The sequence below is a fragment of the Poecilia mexicana genome, unplaced genomic scaffold (genome assembly GCF_051168715.1).
Source record: "Poecilia mexicana isolate PSO_F unplaced genomic scaffold, ASM5116871v1 scaffold_21, whole genome shotgun sequence".
Classification (NCBI taxonomy): domain Eukaryota; kingdom Metazoa; phylum Chordata; class Actinopteri; order Cyprinodontiformes; family Poeciliidae; genus Poecilia; species Poecilia mexicana.
This window is the reverse complement of record NW_028263390.1, coordinates 17,526,147-17,550,059: the sequence shown is the minus strand read 5'-3', so window position 1 is coordinate 17,550,059 and position 23,913 is coordinate 17,526,147. Positions and strand designations below refer to the sequence as shown.

The 23,913-nt window shown below is 40.5% G+C and overlaps 2 protein-coding genes across 2 annotated transcripts; one reads left to right on the top strand and one right to left on the bottom strand.

The window, feature by feature from the left end:
* The first annotated feature begins 1,080 nt into the window (after nucleotides 1-1,080).
* rdh14b (retinol dehydrogenase 14b) lies at nucleotides 1,081-4,666 on the top strand. The gene is made up of 2 exons (XM_014978097.2): nucleotides 1,081-1,495; nucleotides 2,581-4,666. The coding sequence occupies exons 1-2, from the start codon at nucleotides 1,142-1,144 to the stop codon at nucleotides 3,196-3,198; spliced, it is 972 nt and encodes a 323-aa protein (XP_014833583.2). The 5' UTR covers nucleotides 1,081-1,141; the 3' UTR covers nucleotides 3,199-4,666.
* Nucleotides 4,667-6,717: 2,051 nt separating this feature from the next.
* On the bottom strand, nucleotides 6,718-23,051 carry LOC106911281 (brain-enriched guanylate kinase-associated protein). The gene is made up of 6 exons (XM_014978061.2): nucleotides 22,642-23,051; nucleotides 19,661-19,822; nucleotides 18,897-18,963; nucleotides 16,022-16,129; nucleotides 14,721-14,801; nucleotides 6,718-8,022 (listed from the first exon to the last, which is right to left on the bottom strand). The coding sequence occupies exons 1-6, from the start codon at nucleotides 22,737-22,739 to the stop codon at nucleotides 6,718-6,720; spliced, it is 1,821 nt and encodes a 606-aa protein (XP_014833547.2). The 5' UTR covers nucleotides 22,740-23,051.
* Between the last annotated feature and the right edge of the window lie 862 nt (nucleotides 23,052-23,913).

The window sequence follows — 23,913 nt, the reverse complement described above, 5'->3', positions numbered from 1 at the left end:
CAACAGAGGTTAAACTCTCCTTATTTTTTCAAATTTCTTCTGAAACTAGTGCAAAAAGTATCAATAATGCGGTGGTTTTTAGATCAGTTTAGTGGTTGTCTTTGTAATTCTCGAATAGGTGTACATACAGGGCAAATTGTACACTTAAGCATTTATTAATATAATCATTTGGTTCGGTTATAGTCTATTCATTTAACTTTTTATTTTAAGTAGTAGCGTATAATGTTATGATAAAGCATTTGTTTGATATGACTAGTACTTAAAGTACAGTGTTCATTTTGTGAGTTTTTTTAAACGAAAAACTGTTTTTTTGAACAATGGTTTCGCCCCATTCACAAGTCAGCAAGGCAAACTGCGCGCTGTGTGGGCGGAGTTTGAACTCCATTGTACTGCAGCGATCCAGTGCGGACACCGCGGTAGGGAGTCATTTCATACAGTATGCACAAATATGTCACCCTATATCAGGATTGGTAACAATGTTTAAAAAAAAAAAAAACAACAACATTGTGAGAATATAATAATAATAATAATAATAATAATAATAAAATAGCTCCCTAAAAATTCACAAACAATCCCTCTTACTGGCCTGATCCAAATAGAATATCATCTGCAAAATGCAAAGATGAATCCTGAGGATGTTAACCCAGACAGCCTCCTCTCTATGACTGCACTCCCAGACTCTGTCCATGAACCATGTGACAAATGACAGTCCTGGCATAGACAAAGCAAGACCGCAAAAAGTTTACTTTGTCCAAAAACGTGAACAGAGCCCTTCTTTTGATTCACATGAGGGAAACTCCTCCCTTACTACTCATTAAAAGTTCTACCCAGATCTTGTGCCGGCTGACTGCTAAGGAAGTGTACTTAAATGGTTGTGACCCGGAAGACTTACACAGAAATACTCTTTTTTGTTTGTTCGTTTGTTTGTTTTATTTTATTTCTATTCATACTATGTTTTGTGAAAAATATTGTTAAAAATATTGTTAATTAGCTCACTTTTTTCAATATCATACTTAGTATAAAAATACGACACTACAATTTGCACGTGCCATAATCAGCATCACAGACACTATCATTTCCGGGGTAAATTTGTAACTTGTATACATAACATACCTTGTCGTCCTTGATAACCGGCCCATACATGTCAACGGCAGTGTTAATAGCCGCTGTTGTTGGCGGCGGGGTTCTGCTCCTAATGCGCCGTCTCTTCCCCCGGCGGAAAGCAGTAAAGCTGCTCCAGTATCCAACCGACACCATGCGTGGAAAGACTGTGATAGTGACTGGGGCTAACAGCGGGATAGGGAAGGCCTTGGCCGGGGAGCTGCTGAAGCTTCGCGCCCGGGTCATCATGGCCTGCCGGGACCCGCGGAGCGCCGAGGACGCAGCCCAGGACCTGAGGAGCCAAGCCGGGCCAGAGCAGGGGGAGGTGGTCATCAAGCACCTGGACTTGGCTTCCCTCCGATCTGTCCGGAATTTTTGTGAGGAAATCAACAAGGTAACAATGTGGATAGATGTTTTTTGGTTTATTTACCAGCTGGCTTCCAGTACAATCCATCTATTGTTGTGTTTTGTTAGTGATGTTTGGTCCAAAAGGAGCACTGTCCGTGGTGCTGAACAAAAGATTGACAGGGATCCGCTTATTTACTTACACATCAGAATTATTTCATTAACATAGACCAGTAGAACAGTCACGCAACCTTGTTTCTGATAAATGTAAAAGTTTAACATAAAATAAGGGATAAATGATTCTGTGTATATTCATCATGTCTGATCAATACACACATAAACAATATAAGAACTGACCATTTAACTGATATGAGTCAGCAATTACTTTCCAGCAGAGAGCAGAATCCCGTTAATTATGACAAATTGTTGACTTTCTGATGGAGAAAACCAGACCCACGCCCTGCCTTATCCCACAGCTTTTCTTAGTCTGAAAACATCAGATGTACATATGATATTTTTGTAGTATTTACCAAATGGACTTTGGGATCATTAAGATTTTTATTTTTATTTTATTCTTTTTTTTTTCTTTTTTGAAAATGTGAGATGGTCTTTGACTTCTTTTTTGCCCAGTCAGTTTCCTGTTCAATTTATTCAGGTTATTTGCAGTTGTTTATTGATTTGAAACATTTAATTGTGACGAAAAGGGGGTAAAAAATAAGAAAGATTAAGGTGAGTATACTTTCTTTTTGGTCACTGTACTTCTAGTATATATCACTTTTATTTCACTGGACAGTAGTTGCCTCTCTTAGCCACTAGATGTCCTCAAATCTCAATTTGTGGTATTTAAGAAAATAGTATTTCTTCATCTTATTTAATTTGGAAAATGTATACTTTAAGCTTACAATACCCAGCATGATATCTACTAAAATTAAATTAATAAAATGAATAAAAATGTAAAATACAACGTGTTCTAGAAGTAGCCTCAAGCCCTCTTCACCTACACTTCCAGTACTTTTGTTACCAACAGTCTAATTTAGAAAAAACTATAAATAATATGTATTTCTTGCATACTTGTTAAGATCTAAATAATCTGAAATTGTAAAATCTAAAATGTTTCTATGTTTTTGTTGTCAGGAGGAACCTAAGATTGATGTGCTGGTCAACAACGCCGGGATCTATCAGTGTCCCTACACGAAGACAGAAGATGGTTTTGAGATGCAGTTTGGAGTGAATCACCTGGGCCACTTCCTCCTCACTCACCTGCTGCTGGACCTCCTGAAGGCCTCGTCTCCCAGCCGCATTGTCGTCGTTTCCTCCAAACTCTACAAATACGGCCACATCAACTTTGACGACTTGAACAGCGAAGGGAACTACGATAAAGCTTTCTGCTACAGTCAGAGCAAGCTGGCCAACCTGCTGTTCACGCTCGAGCTGGCTCATCAGCTCGAGGGCACGGCGGTCACGGTCAACGCCCTCACCCCGGGGATGGTGAGGACCAGGCTGGGCCGCCACGTCCAAATCCCTCTGCTGGCTAAGCCGCTGTTCCACCTTGCCTCGTTGGTCTTCTTGAAGAGTCCGTTGGAGGGAGCCCAGACGCCGCTCTATCTGGCGTGTTCCCCCGAGGTGGAGGGGGTGTCGGGGAAGTGCTTCGCTAACTGCGAGGAAGAAGAGTTGATGGCCAAAGCTTCAGACAAACAGGCGGCCAAGAAACTGTGGGACATAAGCAGGAGGATGGTTGGACTCGCAGAGTGACCACGGGGCCAGTTCTGAGGACCGGACTGTTAGGGAATTAAGTGTTCTTGGACGACTTTGTTAATCCACTTCTGCTTGCAGAATTCATTGTGCAAGAGATGGGTTGTGAAAAATCCTCTTTTTTCTTTTTTTTGTCGTCCCTGAGGATGAAAACTTTAATGGAAAGACATGTTGTGCCTCTGAAATGGGATAATTAGCAGACTTTGTGCTACATTACAGAACTGATTAGATCTCATATTGTGATTTGAATTTTAAGAGGTGCCTGTTCAAGTAAAGTTTTAAAAGAAGTTTTGCAATAATTTTTTTCATCCAGATAACTCTCACCTCTTTATTTGTGGGGAAGTTAAAAGCAGGGTTAGGTTTTATAGTAATATCCCAGGCTTTTAACTTCTCACAGAGCAGCTCAATCTGTCATCTGAAAATGGAAAGAGCATAAAAATTCACAAGAACTGACCATTCAACTAAGCTGACAAAGAATCATTCAGTGAAACAGCCAGGAGGCTTTAATAAATCTGGAGGAGCTGCGGAGATCCGAAGCTTTAATGGGAGAATTTTCCAACAGTACAACTGTTAGTTGTGGTCTCCAAAAATCCAGACTTTTTCACAAAGTGGCACAGAAAAAACTGGGAGATGCAAACCCTACATCATGCTCTACTGTGACGGTCTATCATATATAATCCATATTAAATACAACAAACAATCTGGCTCTGGTTTGATAAAATGTAGAAAAGAATATGTATACTTTAAAATAACTGCAGCAAACGTTTCAGTGCAATAAAAGATTTAAAGATACCGTCAGTCTAACTATACATTGCTGAGGATAAGATATTTTGTTCCTATATAACATGACCTTATCAAAGTTCGGAAGCAGACGTCAGGATCAAAGGAACTGGACTCGGTGCGCTCATGAAAGGCGAGCTGAGCCGAGCTGTCACATTTACCTCAACGGCGACGTCTCATTACTGCTTGTGCTCCTCAGATCCTCAGCTGAGTCTTTGTGTGTGCTCAAGTTGTGCGCAGCTTCACCCCGATTTTGCACTGCAAAGCAAGAACAAGCTGAAGGTGGCTGTTTGAACTGATCTCCCCTTAGTGCATTTTTAAGCTTAAATGTTTTTCTGCCACGTCTGTTGGAAGGCTGACGCTGCACCGTGGCGCCCTCTTGTGGATGGATTCAAACTTTACAAGTAAATAACTTTTTTTTTTTTTAAATCTCTGCAGGAAGGCCGCCTGAAAGGACATCCATCAACAAGAACAATGAAACTGCTGAACCACAGAAGCGATTAATTTACAAGGCTGCTACTTTAATGAGTTGTTCTTGCCCAAACCAAATCAGCCCCATCAGTCGCTATCACACAAGCCGTTTTAAAGCAGGTTGTTCAGTTGTGAATATAATGTAAAATTTAGTTCTGGTACAACAGAATGAATGTTCCCTTTAAGTGCTAAATAAAGACCATTGACTCCAACTAAACATATCTTACAGTATCTGTTTTTCATTTATGTATCTATTGTTTAGATCAATAATTTAGGAGAAAAATGTGGACATATATTTAGTTTATAATATGCATAGAACATAAAACACACTGATTGGAGCTAAAAAGTTGTGCATGCTTATCCTTTTTCACTGCTTGCGTTATAAATAATTTAGTCTGTCCAGTTTTACCAGCAACAAATCTTGCCGCAATAAACTAGGTTGGTGCCTAGGCGCTGCTTAGTCAGAAATACCCTCATGAGCTTTTCATTTTTAAATCAGAAAAGCACATTTCGGATTTAAACATCTCAGGTAAATCAATGTTGCCTTGGAAAAAAAACAAATCATGGACTGCTACGTCCTCGTTAGCCAAAACAAACGACAAATGCAATATGATTTGTGTCCCTTTCAAGTGCTGAAATCTGAAATGTGTTCATGTCCTTCTAATCAAGCGTCTGCGTAATAACTCAGTGTCAGTAGTGGAAATGGCACCGAAAAGTTTCCATTTATTTTTATTTATCTTCTTAGATTTGCACATTGAAAGTACAGTGTATTTTCTTAGGGTTGTATGCGATAGAAAAATGGTGTATAATTTAAAGTAGGAGGGAGGTGATATTTTTTTGTTTTTTACAAATGGAATTTTTTTTTTACTTTGATAAACTCATGATGGTGTTGGCAGCATGACAGCAGCACACTTAGATTTAATTCCTCAAAAACAAAATTGAAGTTCAAGGGATATTAATACATTTGCAAGGCTCTGTGTGCACCTGACAGGAATATAAATTACCGGGATCTGTCCGTGAATAACACAAAAATAACTTTCCTCTTCGTGTCGAGTTTGCTGATCTTGGCAAAAATCCATCCCTGCAACCCTATTTTTAAATTTACTACAATGATAAAGCTGAGCTTCATGGTGACTCAGCATGGACGTGCCACACTGCTGCAGGAGCCTGAACGATAAAAAGACTCTCTATGGGTTTGGACGGCTTCACCCTGATCAGAAAACAAATAAAAATCGAACTGTTGTTGCAGTCCCTGTGAAAACAGAGTGATGTTCATGTCTTTTTTCAGGCACCCACACTTGAAGTTATAATTTGTGCTTTATTAAGAGAACAAAACAACAAAGTATATGACCATGCATCATTGTCTAAGAAACAAACTTACAGAGGCTTAGGTGGGTGTGGGCGTCCAAATCTGAGGTAGAACGGGGGGGAGGGGGGCATGAGAACCTCTCGAAGAGACAACAGAAGTGCAAAAAAAATCTAATAAATAAATACCGACCGCTAAGACAGGTGTTTACATCTCAAAACGTTCCATCAACAACAAAAAATCACACCCATCAATACTGCTAGAAATCAATTAACGGAAGAGAAATGCTTGTTTGTCTTTTAAGGAATTAATTCGGAATCAATTTCTTCATTAAACAACTCCTCAAAAGGCCGAGATCGTTTCAGCGGATTAAAAACAACGGCCGAAACGAATCTGTGCGCGGCTCATCTCGACTCAAATCTGAGCTCCCAGACATGGCACTGGCAGTTTTTAAATTTATTTACAACTTGCAGGATTATCAATAAAGAACTGCACTTTTCGAATAAATTTGTTGCTAACAACTACTTATAAAATAGATCACTCAATTCTTAGTTATTATGCTTTTTTTTATACATTTGAAACGTAAATACGTACACATTCCTATACATTTTAAAATGTCATAAACTGCTCTCTGCCTGTTTCCACCGTAGTTGTGGCTAACTTCTCCCCCCAAAAATATTTGCGATCCTCTGTCGCGTAATCATCTCTCCTAAATGATCTCCACTAGGTTCATCTTTGTGAACCATTTGGCTCCTGGCTGCTTTTCAAACCATTTCCAGCTAAATGGTAGCAGCAACATAACCCAAGTGCACCAAGGCCTTGTGTGTTTAGTCGAATCAAAGGTTTCAACCTCATTTGAAAGTCCTTCAGTTCAGAAGGGTTCCGTAAAGCTGGGCCTTTGTGAGACTGTCCTTCCTTGAAAGCCCAGGGGAGGGAGGACAGCCAGGGTCAGAGCACAGCCTCTACCACTCGGGAGCTCCAAAAGGACAGGGAGGGCAACGTTGGGCAGCTGGAGGCCAGAGCACGGAGTAAGTTGACCCCAGTCCCAACAGCTCCACCTGGTGGAGGGACTCGGTGGAGCTGTTGGGACTGGGGTCAACGTACTCCGTGCTCTGGCCTCCAGCTGCAACGTTGCCCTCCCTGTCTTTGGAGCTCCCTGAGTGGTAGAGGCTGTGCTCTGACCCCTGGCTGTCCTCACTCCGGTACAGATGGGCTTGGCTGTGTGCTTGCCGCAGTCCGGGGCTGCATTCGGGGCTGGTGGCGACCCACACCGGGTCCATGGTATCTGCGCCGTGATGGTAGTAGTCAGCCCCCTCCTGGAAGCTGCTGTACAGCGGACCAAGGCGGATTTTGGCGGGGCGGACGGAAAAGTGCTGCTCTGAGAAGCTGTAAGGCGAGGCTCTGCCTGGACTGCAGTACGAGTGGGCGCTTAAGTCTTCAACACTAAGCTGTCTCCATCTACCAATCAGTTCCTCCTCCTCGGGGGCTAAAGTGCTGCCTCGGCGACTGTCTCCATAAGCGACACTTGGGGAGGAAGATGGAGGCAGAGGCTCGTACGGCTCACTGAAACAGGAGGACATGGTGCGGCTGTAGACCGGTGAGCTGCCGTTCTGATGGTGGCCCAGCTCAGTCTGTTGGAAAGGGTGAGTGTTCCCAAAGCTCCTTGGACTGTCCCTCTCCCAGGATGAGTCACTCTTTCTCTCATAGTCCCCCGCATCTCTCCATTCCATGTAGAGCGATTGATGACGCGGTGAGGAAGCAGCACTGCTGGGTGGGTCATTGCCTTTGTCCTCCGAGCCACCTCCACTGAAGCTGGAGTAAGAGCTGGAGCCTCCAGCCAGCGCTGCAGGGAACTTGGGGAAATGCTCCTGGGAGAAGCCAGCCTGCAGTCCCACAGAGCCCTCCTCCGGTGTGCTGTCGGTGGAGTTCTGTGGTCCGTACAGGAACGTCCTGTGGCCGTGCACGTCCATGCTGGGCCTCCTCTCGCGGTGACGGTCGTCGGGGCAGTACAGAGCCGTGTCGCTGCTGTACAGGTCGGATTTGTAGGCCGCTCTGAGCCCCAGGCGCTCTCCTGGCCCGAGTCTCTCCAGAATGAACGTATGGTTCTGGGCTTGGGGGCTGGGGGAGCGGGACGCCTGGCTGCTGCTGCAGGCCTCATCTGGCTTTTCAAGCACGTTGGCAATGAGGGAAGTAGAGTCAGGGTAGTCGTGGCAGAGAGGAGACTCTTCCAGATGCATGGTCAGGCGCTCCTGAAAGTCAGCAGGAAGCTGCAAAAATTCAAAGGAAAAGAGACATTCAGAGGAGTATATGGGATAGATGTGTCCGGCACTCATGTATTGAGATGGTTCTCAATTATGAAGCCAGAAAACTTGGAACACAAATAATATTTAGTCTCCTAACACCCACTAGAATTGTTATAATTAAAAAGTCTATCATGCTGAGCATATTAACAACTCCTTCAGGTTTGCTGGAGGTCACACTGAGTAATAAGCATGGAGTTATTGCCATCAGGCTTTCGGGATCACGTTGTCGAGTCGGTAATGTTCTGCATCATTCTGGTGTGTGCAGTTTTCCAAGGTGAGCTCAGTTCGACGTTGCTAATAAATCATATTTCTAACAGTTTTTTTCACCCCCTCCGGCACTCGAAAGTGTTTCCCCCTATAGAGCACCTCCTGAAAGAGCTCTCCGTGAATATCGACAGAACACCTTTTGGTCCAAACAAAATCAATATTTACATTTTTCCTTCTGTAATGAATTTCCTTTCGTGGAGGTTTCAGATCTTTAAAACATCCTCGCTGTACAAAGCACATCTTTTATCAAAGTAGCGGCAGCCTAAAAGCAAACGTTTAAACGGCTTAGCCATCATGCGCACCCTAGTGAAGTTGGTATCTTTCATAGATCTTATTCAAATACACATGCTGTTAGAAGAAGTGTGAGAGAGTTTGGCGTTGGATTTTCCATCTTTGGCAATATAATGTCCTTTGTCACCAATGAATCAACAGTTGGTGTATTGGAACCAGAGCCAGACCCTCTGGGTTGGCCTGATGACCAAATGTTCCCCAACATTTCCCTCACAGATGTCAAGATAATTTAAATAGACCTCTCTAACCAGGCTCATCCTAAAAACTGCCAACTCGTATGGTCAGAAGTTTGCATCCAGTCATCATAAATCTGGAAATAATGTCGCATTAATTTGAGGTTTGTCATAATTTATTTGAATTGTTTATTTTCCAGTGTGGAATGACTGTGCCGTACACAAATGTCATGATTCTTGAATATGGGAATTGGGAGCATAATTTTGAATCAATCATCTAAAAAAGGATCCTAATTATGCATACAGGTTCAAAATTATACATACGACCCCCACTAAAACTCGGCATGTCTTTGCGATCTCCGTCTTGCAACTCCTGCAGCCACTAAGACGTAGAAGGCATCATTTGGAACAAAAAGGTTTTTTGAGTTATTATTGGGAAGTATATGAATAACTCTATTCTTTTTTTCAGCTGTTATTAAAATGAAACAGATTAATTATTTTAGTGCTTCTGAGAGATATTTGTCTCATTTCCCATCAGAAACCAATATTTCGGCGGAACAAAACCAGTTTTTAATCCTAAATTTGTCAGGGGTGCAGATCATTTTTTCAGAAATGAAGGAAACCAAAGGGTTTGTGAAGAAGAACTCAGAAGGGTTGACAGATCTCCTATTCCTCTACGGTGTGTGATGCCTTCATGGTTTTGTTCTATTGTCTAGCTCTTATTCACCTCATCGCACTTCGGTACAGTCTGTCCAATAATGTGCATGAAGCACAGTTCCTCCTCAGTCTGTGTGTTTTAGCTGTAAATATGCTTGTCTTGCTGATTGCATCGACCCTCTGTAATCACTTCATCACACCTTCTACCTGGGAAGCTCATTCACCGTTATATAAGTCTGTCAGTAGGGGGCCATGACTGCCTCGCCTGGTGGCTCAAAGGTGTGAAGCAGCCGTCTTGTTCCTCTCTAAAAGCACAAAAACTCTGTACCTCAAACGGAAGTGTTTTGTGAAAGAGATAAACGATCAAATTATTTGATAGAGCACATCCTGGGGTGCAAATGATCACTCTTCTAACTGTCAAGCATGGCGGTGGTAACGTCATCCTGTGGGGTTCTTTCACCTGAAAGACATGAATCGAGGTGACCGCCTGCAGGTTTCTCAGCTTCATTTCAAATCAGTGAAAGCTTTTACATACACTGAAAACCCACAAAATCTTACAAAGTATCGTTCATCTAATTTCTGGTACAAATATTTTAGTACACTTAATATAAGTCAAAACCAACTTTACAAGTAACTTTTCAGCAAGACAGAGGAGCATATTTAAGTCCAGTAAGTCCTTGATATTGATGAAAAAGTACTAGTTCCACCGGCAGAACGTTTCTCTTCTAATGTGGGAACAATATCTTGTTGTAAGTGGAATAATCTGCTAGTGCCGCTGGCGTTTTAAAATCAATATCAGGGAATTACTGATTTAAAACAAGCTTCTATTTATCTTGCTGAAAAGTTACTTCTAAGTTGGTTTTGTCTTATTTCAATCAGTCAAATATTTGCTCTAGAAAATAGGCAGAAATACTTGGTAAGATTTTGTGGTTTTGCAGTGTAACAGAGGGTTCTGACAAACACAGTGATCCTAAACTGTAGCTGCCCAGAAGAGACAGACCGAATGCTACCAGAACCTTGATGATGGCTGTAAGGTATGGTACGGTCCATTCTGTCTTAATCCAGGATTAACCGTCTCTGTTTATGCAGAAAGTGTGTCAGTTTGCCTATTTTATAACTTAAGCATTTACTCAGCTATTGTTTGCAGCAACCGTGTTTCTGAATAGAAAAAGTCATCTTCTCTTCCAGCCTCCAAAGAAGATGAGAATATGTTGTCCACGAAAGACAAATAGAGTCGCATTTCTCAGAAGAGAAAGCCACTGTTCTAATTTGAGCATTTCTCAGAATGAAAGCTTCCATCATCCATCTGTGAGCTCACCATTGCAACAAGTAATAAGTTAACTGCGGTGCATCATCGCCAGCAATCTAGTCAGTTGTTCCTAAATGGCTAAAAGACAAAAGCCAATTATAACTTTCTATTTAAAAAAAACAAGATAGGCAATTTAGCAAAACATGAGGACAGTTTATCATAACAGTTTGATTGCAACCAAGCAAAATGCAGATTAATTACTGCCCACACTTTTTTTTCTCTGCAAGTGTTTTTTTTTTAAATTTTTTATAGAAGATGCCTTAAAGCTTAATATGAAGCGAGCCTTTCACACCCTCGCTTGTACTTGTTTTTGCAGCCAAACAAACAGCTAAAGCACTTCTGCGGGCGCTGAAGAGCCGCGGCACTTCTCAAAAAACGCAGCTCCAGCATCCATCAGTATTCTTTCAATTAGCTTCCACCCACAGAACCAGCAGACCGGCGGACGGCCAGAGAAAGCACACACGACCTCTGACCCCCCTCTTGCTGTTTGGCCCGAGAGGCTACTGTAGCTCGACTGTTTCTCACTTTATGAGAAACCTTTGCCAGAGCTCAAGCTCCACTGCGCGGTTTACTGAAAACATGCTGTTGGTATTTTATGAGTCTTGCGCAACCGGAATGGATTTTGCATCGATATTTTTATGCAGTCACATCACCGCACGCTTTAACCTTGTGGACATGCGCCAGCTTTCCCTGTGACATATAGGGAAAAGGCACGAGGCCCACGGCTGATGCAGCAGAAAGCCGAGCCAAGCTGGTTGAGTGTTTAAAGTGCTCATCAATACTCGCATGCACTCTTTTCACAAGCAACAGCAGGATTGCATGATGAGGCTGCAGTGCGCTCCCCAGCCCCATTATGCAGCACACTGTAGTTTTTGCCTCATCTGTCCTTCACATTGCCTGACAATGTGCCTTGAAGTCGTTCCCCTGCTGATGAGCACCTAACAAACCTTGCATCTCTTGTTTTATATATAGCTCAAATGCACGTTGCACAGCAGGGAGGATAATTAAAGTCCTATGGGTTTCATTTTTGAAGCGTAATTCAGATTTCTTTAATGAATAATCTCCAGCAACAAAAGTAGACAAATAGCAATGTTATACTTATTGTCACTTCTGGAAAACATAAATAAATAAAGTCTTGTAACAAATTCATCTTTCTCCAATAAAGAGATGAAGGCCTCCGATAAAATCACCAGAACCAAAACAGTTGGTATCCTGAACAATTGGAAAACAAATGGAAATATAGCATTACTTGAATGATTTACTTCTTTAAAGTTCAGAAAGTCTGGGATTTTTCAGTTTGGGTTTCTGTTTGCTTGGATGAACTTTAACTTGAGACAGGGAGCCATTCCTCTTAACTGGATGATGACACTAAATTATCTTGACACCAAATGAAAAGAATGGTAAAGGAGGACGATAAATCTCCAAAACTCACTGACGACTGTGGCAAAGATTGTCTTTTTAGTTTCAGGTGTGATGCTAAGAGGCATTATGTTTTTGCTACTTGGTTCTGTTGAACCAGAAATGGATGTTATTTTTTTCCTTATTTTGAATTTTTTACATAAGTACATTAATTGCTTTATTTAATGCACTTTTTTATATTGATTACTGAAATTCAAGATCACACGAGTGCAAAAAGAAAAACAGATTAAAGTTGCTACCACAACCATTGCATGCTACCAAGATAAGATAGCAGCATGTTTAGGAGGCATTCCAGCAAAAAAGTCTTCTCTGTCCTATTTCACAATTTTAAACGTGTCCAGATGCTAAACTCAAGTTGGACTGCAACTGGAGCAGTAGTGCGCTTTCGTCATATTAGACTAAAGTCTGTTTTACAAACAACCTACAAAAACTATCCGCTTCTGGCCATGCAGAAAACTGGAGAAAATGCATAAAAGTGCTCAGCTGTGAGTTTTTAGAAGTGGAACCGGCAGTGATGACAGGAGGCGTGGCGCAGCTCTCAACTGAACGCTGAACTCTACACATAAAATCGAAATCCCTAAAATCCCTATGTCACTATTATTAAAACAATAGTGGCAGACAACTTCAGAGTTGCAATTCTGGTGGAGCAAATGCATTAAAAATTAATAATCTATGTCATCTTTTAATGCTTTATGTTGGCAACGGTTTCCAAGTCTTTTTCGTGATTTAAAAACCTGCAGCTGTCGGGTCGCACAAGCCATACATTATGATATTACTCCTTCGACCTCTGCAGCTGGTGTGTCCTTACACAGGTCTAAAACCGGGTTGTAACTAAATTGCACCTGGCGATTCAGAGACGTAACAGTTGGAAACTGACGTCAGCTCGCTCCCCACATCGGTCCTTTTATAAACTCAGCAATGCCAAAAAGACGCTTTAATCCCGCAGTAAAGTGTTTTGAGAAAAACACTGTAGGAATAAGTGTTTTTTGGCAAAGAAACACTTCTAATGAGTCTGGTGCGACTTGAATTATGAGCGCGTGTAAAGGATCCTCGTGCCTTCTGTTAAGCATGGTGAAAGTTCTGTGATGCTGTGGGCCTGTGCATGACATCATGAATTACTTAAAACACCGGGAGATTTTAAATAGAAAACAACAACAACAACAACAATGGGCTGCCACTTGGTCCTTCAACAAGATAATATTCCAGACAGAAATTTTTTATCAGGCACAAAATCAACTTTATTTCAGAGTCAGTTGCTGGATTTTACAAGACAGATCCCTGCAACTTTGTTAGATATAATAAGAGAGGACTAATTGTTGTCCTATTGATAAAACAGGGCTGCGCAAAGTATTACCAGCACAGATGTCGGTAGGTGTTAACAAGTAAATATATGTTCTAGCCTTTAACATTTTATTTCTCTAAACTTAAAAAAAAAAGAAAAAAAAAAACTGCTGCACAGAAAGATTCCTACCTTTTTGGACCTTTATGGTTGCCTTGATAATTTAATGTTGTGAATCTTCCAGTAAGTATGTCATAAATCCTCTTTATAGTTTGTTAAAATTGATTGCATTTTGTCTAAATCGTCCCCCCAACTACAAGGAGTGATTATATTCAATCAAATCAGGAGAGAATCAGCAACATTTAAGTGTTGATGGAGCCATAAAGCACATAGGAAATCTATTTAATGTTTAGTAATAGAGCGTTTACTGCAGCTGCCACTGTGATTGAAAACGCTGCATTGTTGCACCTTTTCCCTTTTTAGTCAAAACATTGCTTGCCTCCAATTTAAGGCCCTGCATTTTGTGAGTTTTCAAACAGCAATAATAACTTAATAAGTTTGCAGGTAATTATTTTTCTTAATTACCTACTGTATGTGCACAACCGCAGAGCTGTAGTCTAATTTTTATTTTTTATTTTTGGTGTTTCAGGTGATCCACAATGCTGAGCACTGTTTTTCACAGCTAAACAGATGTAGGAGAGTATGAGCTAATGTCAGTACCTTTTCCATGCCTTGGAGCTGTTTAATATTTTTAAACCTCGCTTCTTTCATCGCTCAGAGGTGAAGGTTATTCAGGCAAATAACCTTCGGCTTTAATTCTCCTGCAGCGCCTCAGTCGCTGCTGCAGCAACTTCCTGTTCGTGTCCTTCTGCCAACTCTCTTATCTTTCCTGGCTTTCTCAGGGCAAAAACGACCTTCTCATTACAGTCAAGACAGCAATTTCTTTTTTCTTTTTTTTTTTTGCCTAAATTTCAGCCCCGGCAGTATTCTTAAAACCACTCACTCATTCAATGCAGCTTAAATGGAAATATGTTTTTTTTTTCCCCTCCTTCTATATCCACTCATCCACTTGATGTCAAATGTCAGCACCAAAAGCTTTCATAGTTTTCTTTTTGGTTTTTTTCGTGTGCATAAAAAGGGACAAAGGTTTTGAACTGCGTGAAAAGCAGTGGGAGCTGTTAAAAATAGGTTTTGGGAGAGGGTAAAGGACAGGTGGTTCAAGGAAAGCTTCGGGATTGAAGCTGGTGAGAGTGGGTGGAGGTCTCACCTCGGAGAGCTGGGCTCTGTACAGAGACTTGTTGCACTGCAGCAGCTGAACAGCCAAGTTACAGTCTTTTCTGTACAGCTCCTGCGGAGGCAGAACACGGACAAAACCAAAAGATTAATAAAAAAAAATGTATTTGTATCATGTTTTGCTTTTTTGCTTTTTTTAATGCTTTTTACATGCATTTATAATAATAAACTGTATTTAAACACAGCTGTGGAAAATATGTAGCTATTTATTTCATGCACAGAATGTTACGTAAGGTTTGATGACTTGGGCGTATTTTGCACTTTTCTTCTAATTCGCTTGTGTTTGGCTAAATAGTGATGAAAAATCCCATTCTGTATGCCATAAACTGGGGAGAAAAAAAAGTGTTTGCACATTTAGGAACCTCCAAATTCATTATCAGAAATAGTAACTGGGAGTTTTCTATCCTTCCGCTAAAACCCACCCAATATCACTCAAAGTCTCTGAATTTCCTAATGGTATTTTCCTGTTTTAGATTTTTCTTTAAAGGCTGATGATTGAAACTTGTCCTGCAGACTGGTGTTGTCATGTATTTTTAATAAAATTCCCTCCTATTTACACATGGTTGTAAAACCTGATGCTAGTTTGAGAGCTTTAATGAAATGTCGTCTCCCCACTTTGCTCACACCTAGGAAATAAACACTATCGCCACGTCCTGAGATTGGAAATGAAATTCATTTGCAGTCTAGGGCTGCAATCTACGTCTGCATAGGAGAACAAAACTCTGCAGCAAAGAATAGATTGTAATTCATGGAATGAACCACAGAGTTTAAAAAACCCCAAAGGAAACAATATTTTTCTCAAAATTTGTGTTAATTTTTCATATGAAGTGTCCGCCACATTTATCAGCACCTCTGTAAAATGTTTAAAAAAAAACAAAACATTAAAATAAATTCAACACAACCATATCCTGTAGTTAATGTAAGTATTTTCAGCTAAGCTTAAGCATAATTGAGCATTTGATTCTTCCGCATCTGAATGCTTTTATTGGGCACTTAATACTCGTAGATTGACTATTACTGCAGTTCTGATTGGTCAACTTTTTACAGCCTTTTTTTTCACTGAAAAACAGAACAATGTCTCAAAGTGTAGGAAAAATTATCCAAAACAATGTAAAAAAAAAAAAAAAAAAAAATAATATATATATATATATATATATATATATATATATATATCTCGACCTGAAATGAAATTACCTTGGTGTAAAAACTGTCCTGAAATGCAGTGTTTTGCTTTCAGTGAAGGTAAATGAGATCCAACTAAAATGTTAAACTTACATTGTCCTCTTGCAGCTTCTCGATGGTGAGCTTGGCCTCCATCAGGTGGTTGTTGAGGACGATGATTTCTCTGCTCAGAGCTCGTTTTTCGTCTTCGTGGTGCTGCGACTTGACAAGACAGACTCGTAAATTACATGCAACAATCTTTTAAATGTCATAGGATCAAGATCAGTCAGAATGAGTAGCTTCCTAATGGGCCACGATCGCATCATTTTGTACTATATTGTACATTTAGAGGGGAAAAAAAACCAAACTGAATTTAGAGGTTGTTTTTTTCTTTTTTTTCTCTACTTGATAATGCCTTTAATTCAGCAACAGGGACAGGAAGAATGGATTTTGTCTTGTAATGAGGACATATGTGACTACATGAACGCGCCTCGGGCAAAAGAGCTGCAGCAAGCGAGCCGCAAATATGCTGACAGGGTAACACTTTTTGAAACACCCATTATTTGGACAGGCAGCCAGGAAGAACAGGTTCTTTCAGGGTCAAACAAGAAATAATCACAACAATGCCTAATTCCAGCAGCCTTTCATCCAGGAAGAAAGGAAGAAAAAAGAAAGACATTTCATGAACTAACACAGATATGAAGAGCTTTTCAAAATAGGTTTGGATGCTGCAATTGTGAATGATGACTCATTTATCTATATAAAATAATCAGCAAGTGCTCTAAATAATAAAAAAAAACAAAAAACGGAGTGGATTTAAAAAAAAAAAAGAAGAGAAAAAAAGAAGAAAGGAAAGCACTTTGCAACTAAAATGGCAGCAAGGAATGTTTCAGCTGAGCACTTTTGGCCATTAGGCTGCAGGTTATTCATGGACCAGCATGTCAGTGAACTTTCTTCTCTCGGAGGAAATTATCTTTTATATCTTGCATTTCGTAACCCTCTCAGGTCATTAACTGCAAGAAGCTCCCCCGGTGCCACTTGTCCTTGCCACTAATACAAATGCCTCGCAAAAGTGTTCAAGCCCCTTAAAATGTTCCACATTTAAGTCACTACAGAACCACAAAACTCAATGGACTTTTTACTGGGATTTAATCTGACAGGTCAACAAAAAGTTGTGCATGATTCTGAAGAGAAGTAGATAATACAGTCTGCTTTACTTTGTTATCTCTGAACAAAATTTGGTGCAAGTAATTCATTTTCATTGAGAAATAGAAACTTCCTGGGTGTAAGTTAGTGCTCACTGCAACATAAGGGTGCAGAGGTTTATATGAGAACATCAGTAAACAAACAGTGCCATAAAGACCAAGCAGGTAAAGTAACTCTGGCAGAGCTGCAGAGACCCACAGCTCAGGTGGGATCATTTATATTTCCTCTTACCCTGCTATGTGCAAATTGTTTGTCTTCGTGAGTATTTTTTATTGTTCTCGGTACTAAAACTAAGCCAAAAATAACTAAAATATATCTAAAATGCTGTATGTGGGGAAAAACTCATCCTCATGATCCTGTAGAGATTGGTGGAGCTAAATACAGAGTAATCCTGGAAACTTTTATTTATACACAAATCTGTCGGGGAGGACAGAAAAGTTGCAAGGATTATTCTTTTTTTTTCCCCTTTCCTTTTATGTAGGAACACCAGTTTCTCCTTTTTCAATTTCGGCTAAAGTTATGAGAAGTCCCTGTGGAGGGCCTAAAGGGCCACTTCAGGTTCTAGGACCAGAGATTGAAGAACCCTGGGTTAGTGTAGTCAAATCCTAGCCCTGTGTGCAACTAAAGATGTGGCAAGACTTGAAAATTGACTCTCCATCCCATTCTCCTGATCTTGAGCAACCAAATAAGGAAACAGCCCCCCTAAAAGCCCTGCAGTCGTAATCTGTAGTGAAATGAAAAGTGGCTGTAGAATTCACTAAGGCAGGCTGAATGGAAAAACGCACGGGTTGTTGACTAAAACATGTCAAAAACCACACACACCATGTGCTTTTTCCACTCCATAATTATGTGCTGCTTTGTATGCATCTTGGACAAATTTATCTGAACAGAAAGTGTTTGTGAACTCAAGTTTTTTTTTTTTTTTTTTTTTCTCCGTTGGGTTCAGTTTTTGCCATTTTCACTTGTTTTGGAAAACTAAGAGGGAAAAGAGGCTTGACTCTCACGCTTATCTGTCTTGTAATTACATTCTCTGTAGTTGTGCGGGGCCCTGGGGTCAGATGGGTTTGTGGCACCTCTAGAGTAAACAAGTTTTACGATTGCAGAGAGACTTACTCAGCACCTCTCTCTAACCCTGAAGGAGTGTATGTACGTGGGATGAATCTGGAGCAGCCCATGAGAAAAACGTCTGTTGGTTAAAAAAAAAAAAACATAAAGAAAAGCAGATTGCCTTTGTTTTCGAAATGACAATTTTAGGGTAACCTTCAGCTGTGTGTGTGTGTGTGTGTGTGTGTGTGTGTGTGTGTGTGTGTGTGGGGGTGTGTGTGTGTGTGTGTGTGTGTGTGTGCGCGTACCTGGAGATCTCACATTGTCAACTGTAATGACTATTGTCTCGTGGCATAACGAACCAATTCGACGAGCATTTTCAACTGTCTATTCACCAGCTCAGGCACCTGATGGTTACAGTCTTCTGGGGCAGACTAGTTAATTCCATCTTTCCACGGGCAAAAACAGCATCTGACAAATGAAGTGAGGTGCTCTCCCCTGAGGAACAATGGGTTTGCTATCCCTCTGCCAGTGGAAGGAGGACAGCCAATTGTAATAAGCCATAATTAATGTCAGTGGCACAAACGGCGGGGGGGATTCATTTTCAATCTGCGCCTCAAAGTGTTCTCCACGCCGTGTGACTCGCTTCTCTCCAACTCCTTCCTCTTTGACAAGTGCGAGAATTTGCATAAAAGCCTCGAACCGACGCGACACACAAAGCGCGACTTCAGACACTTACATCTCTGTGGATCTTTTCCTCCAGATCTTGGTTGATCCTCTGCAGTGCCGAGTAGCTGCTTTGTATTCTAAACAACAAAATAAAATAAAAATAAAAAAATTAATAATAATAATGAAAACATTGCTCTGCTGGTAGGTAATAGCCTGTGTACATGCGTGCTGGATCTACTGTATAAGAAGCCAGAGAGCTTTACAAAAAGCCTCATCTCCGGGCAAGTCAAATCTAAATCGCTTGACTCCATTTTTACTCATCCTACTTGCAACAGTTCACTGAACTTTGTGTAGAAATGCCAAAGGATGAATGTTTATCACTAAATAGGTTCCTGGATTTACAGATGAGGACACATTTATGTGTCAAACAGTAGTATCACTATTTTTTTAGCAGAGAAAACATATACTGAGACAACTGTTTACAAATAAGTGTTAATATTTCACTGTGTATTGTCTTGTCCGTGTCTGTGATGGGGTTTTTTTTCCTTTAAAAGAAGCAAAGAGGAACTAAGCACTGAGTATTTGCATTTGTTTAGCTTTTGCCGTCGTGTCACATGCGTGCCGCTCGAGTTGAAGCATAGCTTCTCTCCCCCCCATCCCCTTCCTTTACATAATCCAAACAAATTCAGCCAACACAGACATCTGGAGCTCCTCGAACACCGACAAGAACATCATCTAAGCGATAATATCTGCCGAAGTGTCATTCTTTGACTCTCCAGTACACAAAGTATGATTGGTGTGAAGCATGCGGTGATTCATGGTTGGTGATTCCACCTGCGAAGCTTGTCTGTGAACTTGTCCAGCTCCTCCTGCGCTCGGCGCAGCTCCGTCTCCAGGTACTGCCTGGTGGAGTCGAACTCGCTCTGCAGCAGCTCCAGCTTGTGTGTTGTGTAGGAAAGTCTCTTCCGCAAGTCCTCCTTCTGCTCCAGCAAAGAGCTACACACACACACACACACACACACACACAGAACAGATGAGTTTAGAGCATATGGTGAAGGAAACAAGCTTGCAACATGGGGTCTTTGCCCTGCTAAATTGATGTGGAATGGTCCACGTTTTCTGTTAACGGCCATGCAGCATTGACTGGGACATTATGAGGATGGGGAAAACACGATCCCAAGATTCAGTCAGTATGTATGGACGCGGTGCTTTGTAATTCATTAGACGACAGAGGGTAACCTGGCACATCACAGAGGAGCAATCACTGGCGAGAATGGTCACACGGAAATAACAGAGGCGTAATGTGTAATGAGAAATGAGTCAATGAGCTCTAATAGATTATTTGAATAGACCCCAATGGGTCAGGTTTGCAAAACAGTAATATCCTCAACATGTAATTTAGCAAGACAGCACAATGGCGGCTATTTTTGGAGCATATGCATTACCTGCGTTTCAATCTAATAAAAGGGCAAGTGTGAGCGGCAAAAGAGGAAATGTCCGCTGCCGTGATGGATCTGAGTGCTCGCCGCTCGGCTTAATGGATCTTAGTATTGACGGACAGATGGAGGAAGAAAGGTAATGACTCTATCTGCAGCCAGATAACATAGCTGGGAATGAATGGAGATGTGGTCACTTTGCTCTTTTCACTTTCTCCATTTCCCTCCATTTCTCTCTTTTAACAAGATCGTAGAATGCAAAGGGTGGGCGATGAGCTAGACTGTTGCAAAAAAAAACAAAAAAACAAAGGAAAAATGAAAACAAAGCTGAGACGGGGTTCGTTCATTTATTATTTTCAGGTCAGAGGAGACATCACCCCCCGTTTCCAGCTCATTAGCAAGCAGCATAATGTTTCTGCAATCAGTCGGATGAAAAGTAGGCAGGGTAAATCTAGACTTTATGAAAAACTTCATTTACTTTATTTGAAAATATCAGTTTCTCTGTAGCTGCGTATCGTCCCGTTTCAATCTGAGGCTTTGCGAGCCAATTTCTACGTTCACAGAAAATGTTGCAGGATCGGATTGCAGAAAAATCTAATTATTTATTGAGCACAAATGTTATACCGATCTTGTTTTCATGTGATAATTATCATACAGTTACTCATTGGCCAGGATTGTGAGTAAAGCGGTGGATTTTTAAAGGAATAATACAGAAATAATTGAGAAATGTTGAAGTGGAGCTTAAAAACAGCTTCCAAAAACAAAACAGTGATCATTAAAGCTGGAAATGTACATAGAAAATTGCGTGCCACTAACAATCTCCCTGTGTGAAACAGAATTAAATCACCCTGCAAAGTTGCTACGAAAAGTTTAAAAAGCAACACAAAGTCTAGAATCCATAAAATATCCTATTATTTTGGCCTTTTCCACCAAAGATTTCAGTATATCAAATATAAGACCACTTGAGATCTTTTTAAGTCCCTTGTGAGCCATATCTAAGATGTACATGAATTATTAAATCCAGCTTAGGGAAAACAACTAAATAGGTTTATTTTTTTATTATTTCTCTAAAAGAACAAAAGTCCTGCTTCAGGAGCAGCATTCTTTTGGGGGTTTGCAGACGCAGAGTAAAATATCACCCAAACTCTAGAGTCAATACACTGAAATGCAGAGACATTACAGAAAATCCTGCATATTAAGTTTTAAGGCCTAAAATTATGACTCCAATTAATAGCTCCTGTTGGGCTACTTGTTAGCTTCAGTGTCTGGGATCATTTAATCCTTGTGTATCTGGTGCAGATAGGATAAGAACTGCTTAATCCCCAATTATCTAGTGAACTGCTTATAGGCTTTTAACAGAACCTCCCTTCACTTCAAAAATGTTGAACTATTGTTTAAATATTGTCTGTACAGTGGAAAAGGTTGAGTTAAGCAGTTACAAAGATATAATGTGCATTTGTTAGCATTTTTTTTTAGCCAGATCCATTCATTTATAATTCACACTGATTAAACATCTGCCTTATTGCTTACACTAAATTAAAAATAATGTATTTATTTTTAACTTGGTGTATGCATCAAAGTTTTTTTTTTTTAATCATCTAATTTTTATGCTTTGACCATCATGTTGCTGCACTGACAAAATAGTCACATAAAATTTAAAAAAGAGATAGCAGTAGATTAAAAATGCAAATGTAGACATTTGTGTAATTTGACCCAGTAGTCTGCAATCCAGGAAATAACCCAGGAAATTTAATGGTAATTCAACTTCTGAACAAATCTACGTCTCTAGAGTTTCGACGTCTTGCCAGTTCTACATAAATGAGTAGCTAGAAATCAGATATTTGCTGCATTACGAGCGAGAGCATAAACGTTAATAAATAGTGTGTGTTTCACCGAAAGCTGCAGCCTTTGCAGCTTTGGCAGCGAGTGAAAAGCGACCTGCATGCTGAATGAGTCAGAGAAAGTCTCAGCAGACTGGATGACATTTAAGAGCTGCATTAGCCAGCGGAGCCCACCGCCTCACCTCACCGCTCGGATCTGATCGGTGGGCTTTAGCTGGGGAATACAGGTGTTTGGTGTTAGGTGCAGGGTGACTTTACGTGAAGTAGCTCCAGAGACAAAAAAAAAAGAAGAAGAAGAAGAAGAAGGAAAAAAAAGAAAAGTCCCTCCATTAGTGACCTCCTCTGAGTCACACATAATGAGTGTTTTCATTCTGGTGAGATGAGATGACGAGGCAGCATGACTCCTGGGCCTGAAAGGCGGGATGAGGCTGCTTTAACACCACTGAACGACCAGAGGAGACACCTCGTGGGCGGATGAGCGGACAAACACATAAAAACAAGTACGGATGGAGAGATGGCGGCGCAGATTTACTCTTACCTCTTTTTTGGGTGTTTGCCACCATTTCGGGGGACTTTTAAGGCAGTTTTGCCAATGTATATCTTTTTCATGGTTTGTCTCTGTTCCTTCCCTCTCATGTGTTTATAGGGCCTGGCCACAGGAAGTTGGCATGCATGCGAGTTATCCGAGAGATCTCAGCTAAGTGTGGCCAGCAGAATTACTGTTTGTTATACCTGTCTTGATCCTGCCAACAGAAGCAAACAGACAGGGTGCCAGCTGTTAGTAACCACCAATAAGCTGGGATCTGATTTGAAAAGACAAACTGTTGCCTTGACGCTGCCAATGTTTAGCAGCCGTAGTCGTCTTCAAATCAGAAAGAAAAAGACGGGCAAATTAGAGGAAAAAGTGTTTGACTTGAAACAATGACATTGTAATGTTGCCGATGTATATTTGACAACCATTTACAGTGGGAAAAAAATACATTAAAAAAAAAACTAGCACAAAGAAATTTAAGTTTTGGCAACATAATTGTTGGCTCTTTTGATGAAAGTTTGAAAGTCCTTAAATTCATATTGTTTTGAATTATTATTTTTTTAATTTCACCCCTTTAGTTTGAGCAAAATCAGTGAGAATTTTAACAAAGTATTCACAAGACAAGTCCTCCACCTCATTCAGCAGTGAGAATGTTCCACATATTTAACCTTTGTTTTCCCACTAGAACACCACCAAAAGGTCAATTTAAAGGGCAGATCGTGCCAAAAATACATGAATTATTTTCCATCAGAATACTTACTGGCTAGAGTAAAGCGGTGCCATTTTGTGTTTTGCAGTGACAGAGTGTCATTTTACAACACAAACAAGTAACTATGTTAACTTAAATGGCTTAAAGGAAATTTGACTTTGTAATTTAACACCTTGAAATCGGGACTCTGTCTTTTTAAAAACTCCTGCTCTTTCCGAGACTCCGCTTTCTGGAAGTCATTACAACAAAAAGAGATCTCACAACATCACTATTAGCCTTTTAAACAACATTTGTACTAGCATTGCACTAGTATAATGAGCTCTGCAGATGCAGAGTACCACTAGGTGTTTGCTAATTGCTGCTGACTAGTCTGAAGGAGCTGAGTGAGGGGAGTAGAGAGATAGAGAGGTGCTCTGTGAAGTGGTAGCTCGGAAACTGCAGCTTTGACAAAGACCAATATTACATCACATATTGGACAAAATATTAATATATTGAAAAAAGGCGAATTTGACAAATATCAGAAAACTAAAACAGAAAAAAAAAGAAAAGGAATCACCATGTACTAAAGT

Coding starts and splice junctions, on each gene's coding strand:
- rdh14b (XM_014978097.2), top strand. CDS start 1,142: ATGTCAACGGCAGTGTTAATAGCCGCTGTTGTTGGCGGCGGGGTTCTG. Junction 1,496..2,580: donor TTTGTGAGGAAATCAACAAG/GTAACAATGTGG, acceptor TTTTGTTGTCAG/GAGGAACCTAAGATTGATGT.
- LOC106911281 (XM_014978061.2), bottom strand. CDS start 22,739: ATGAGAGGGAAGGAACAGAGACAAACCATGAAAAAGATATACATTGGC. Junction 18,964..19,660: donor TTCACAGACAAGCTTCGCAG/GTGGAATCACCA, acceptor TTTGTTGTTTAG/AATACAAAGCAGCTACTCGG. Junction 8,023..14,720: donor ACAGAGCCCAGCTCTCCGAG/GTGAGACCTCCA, acceptor GAATTTTTGCAG/CTTCCTGCTGACTTTCAGGA.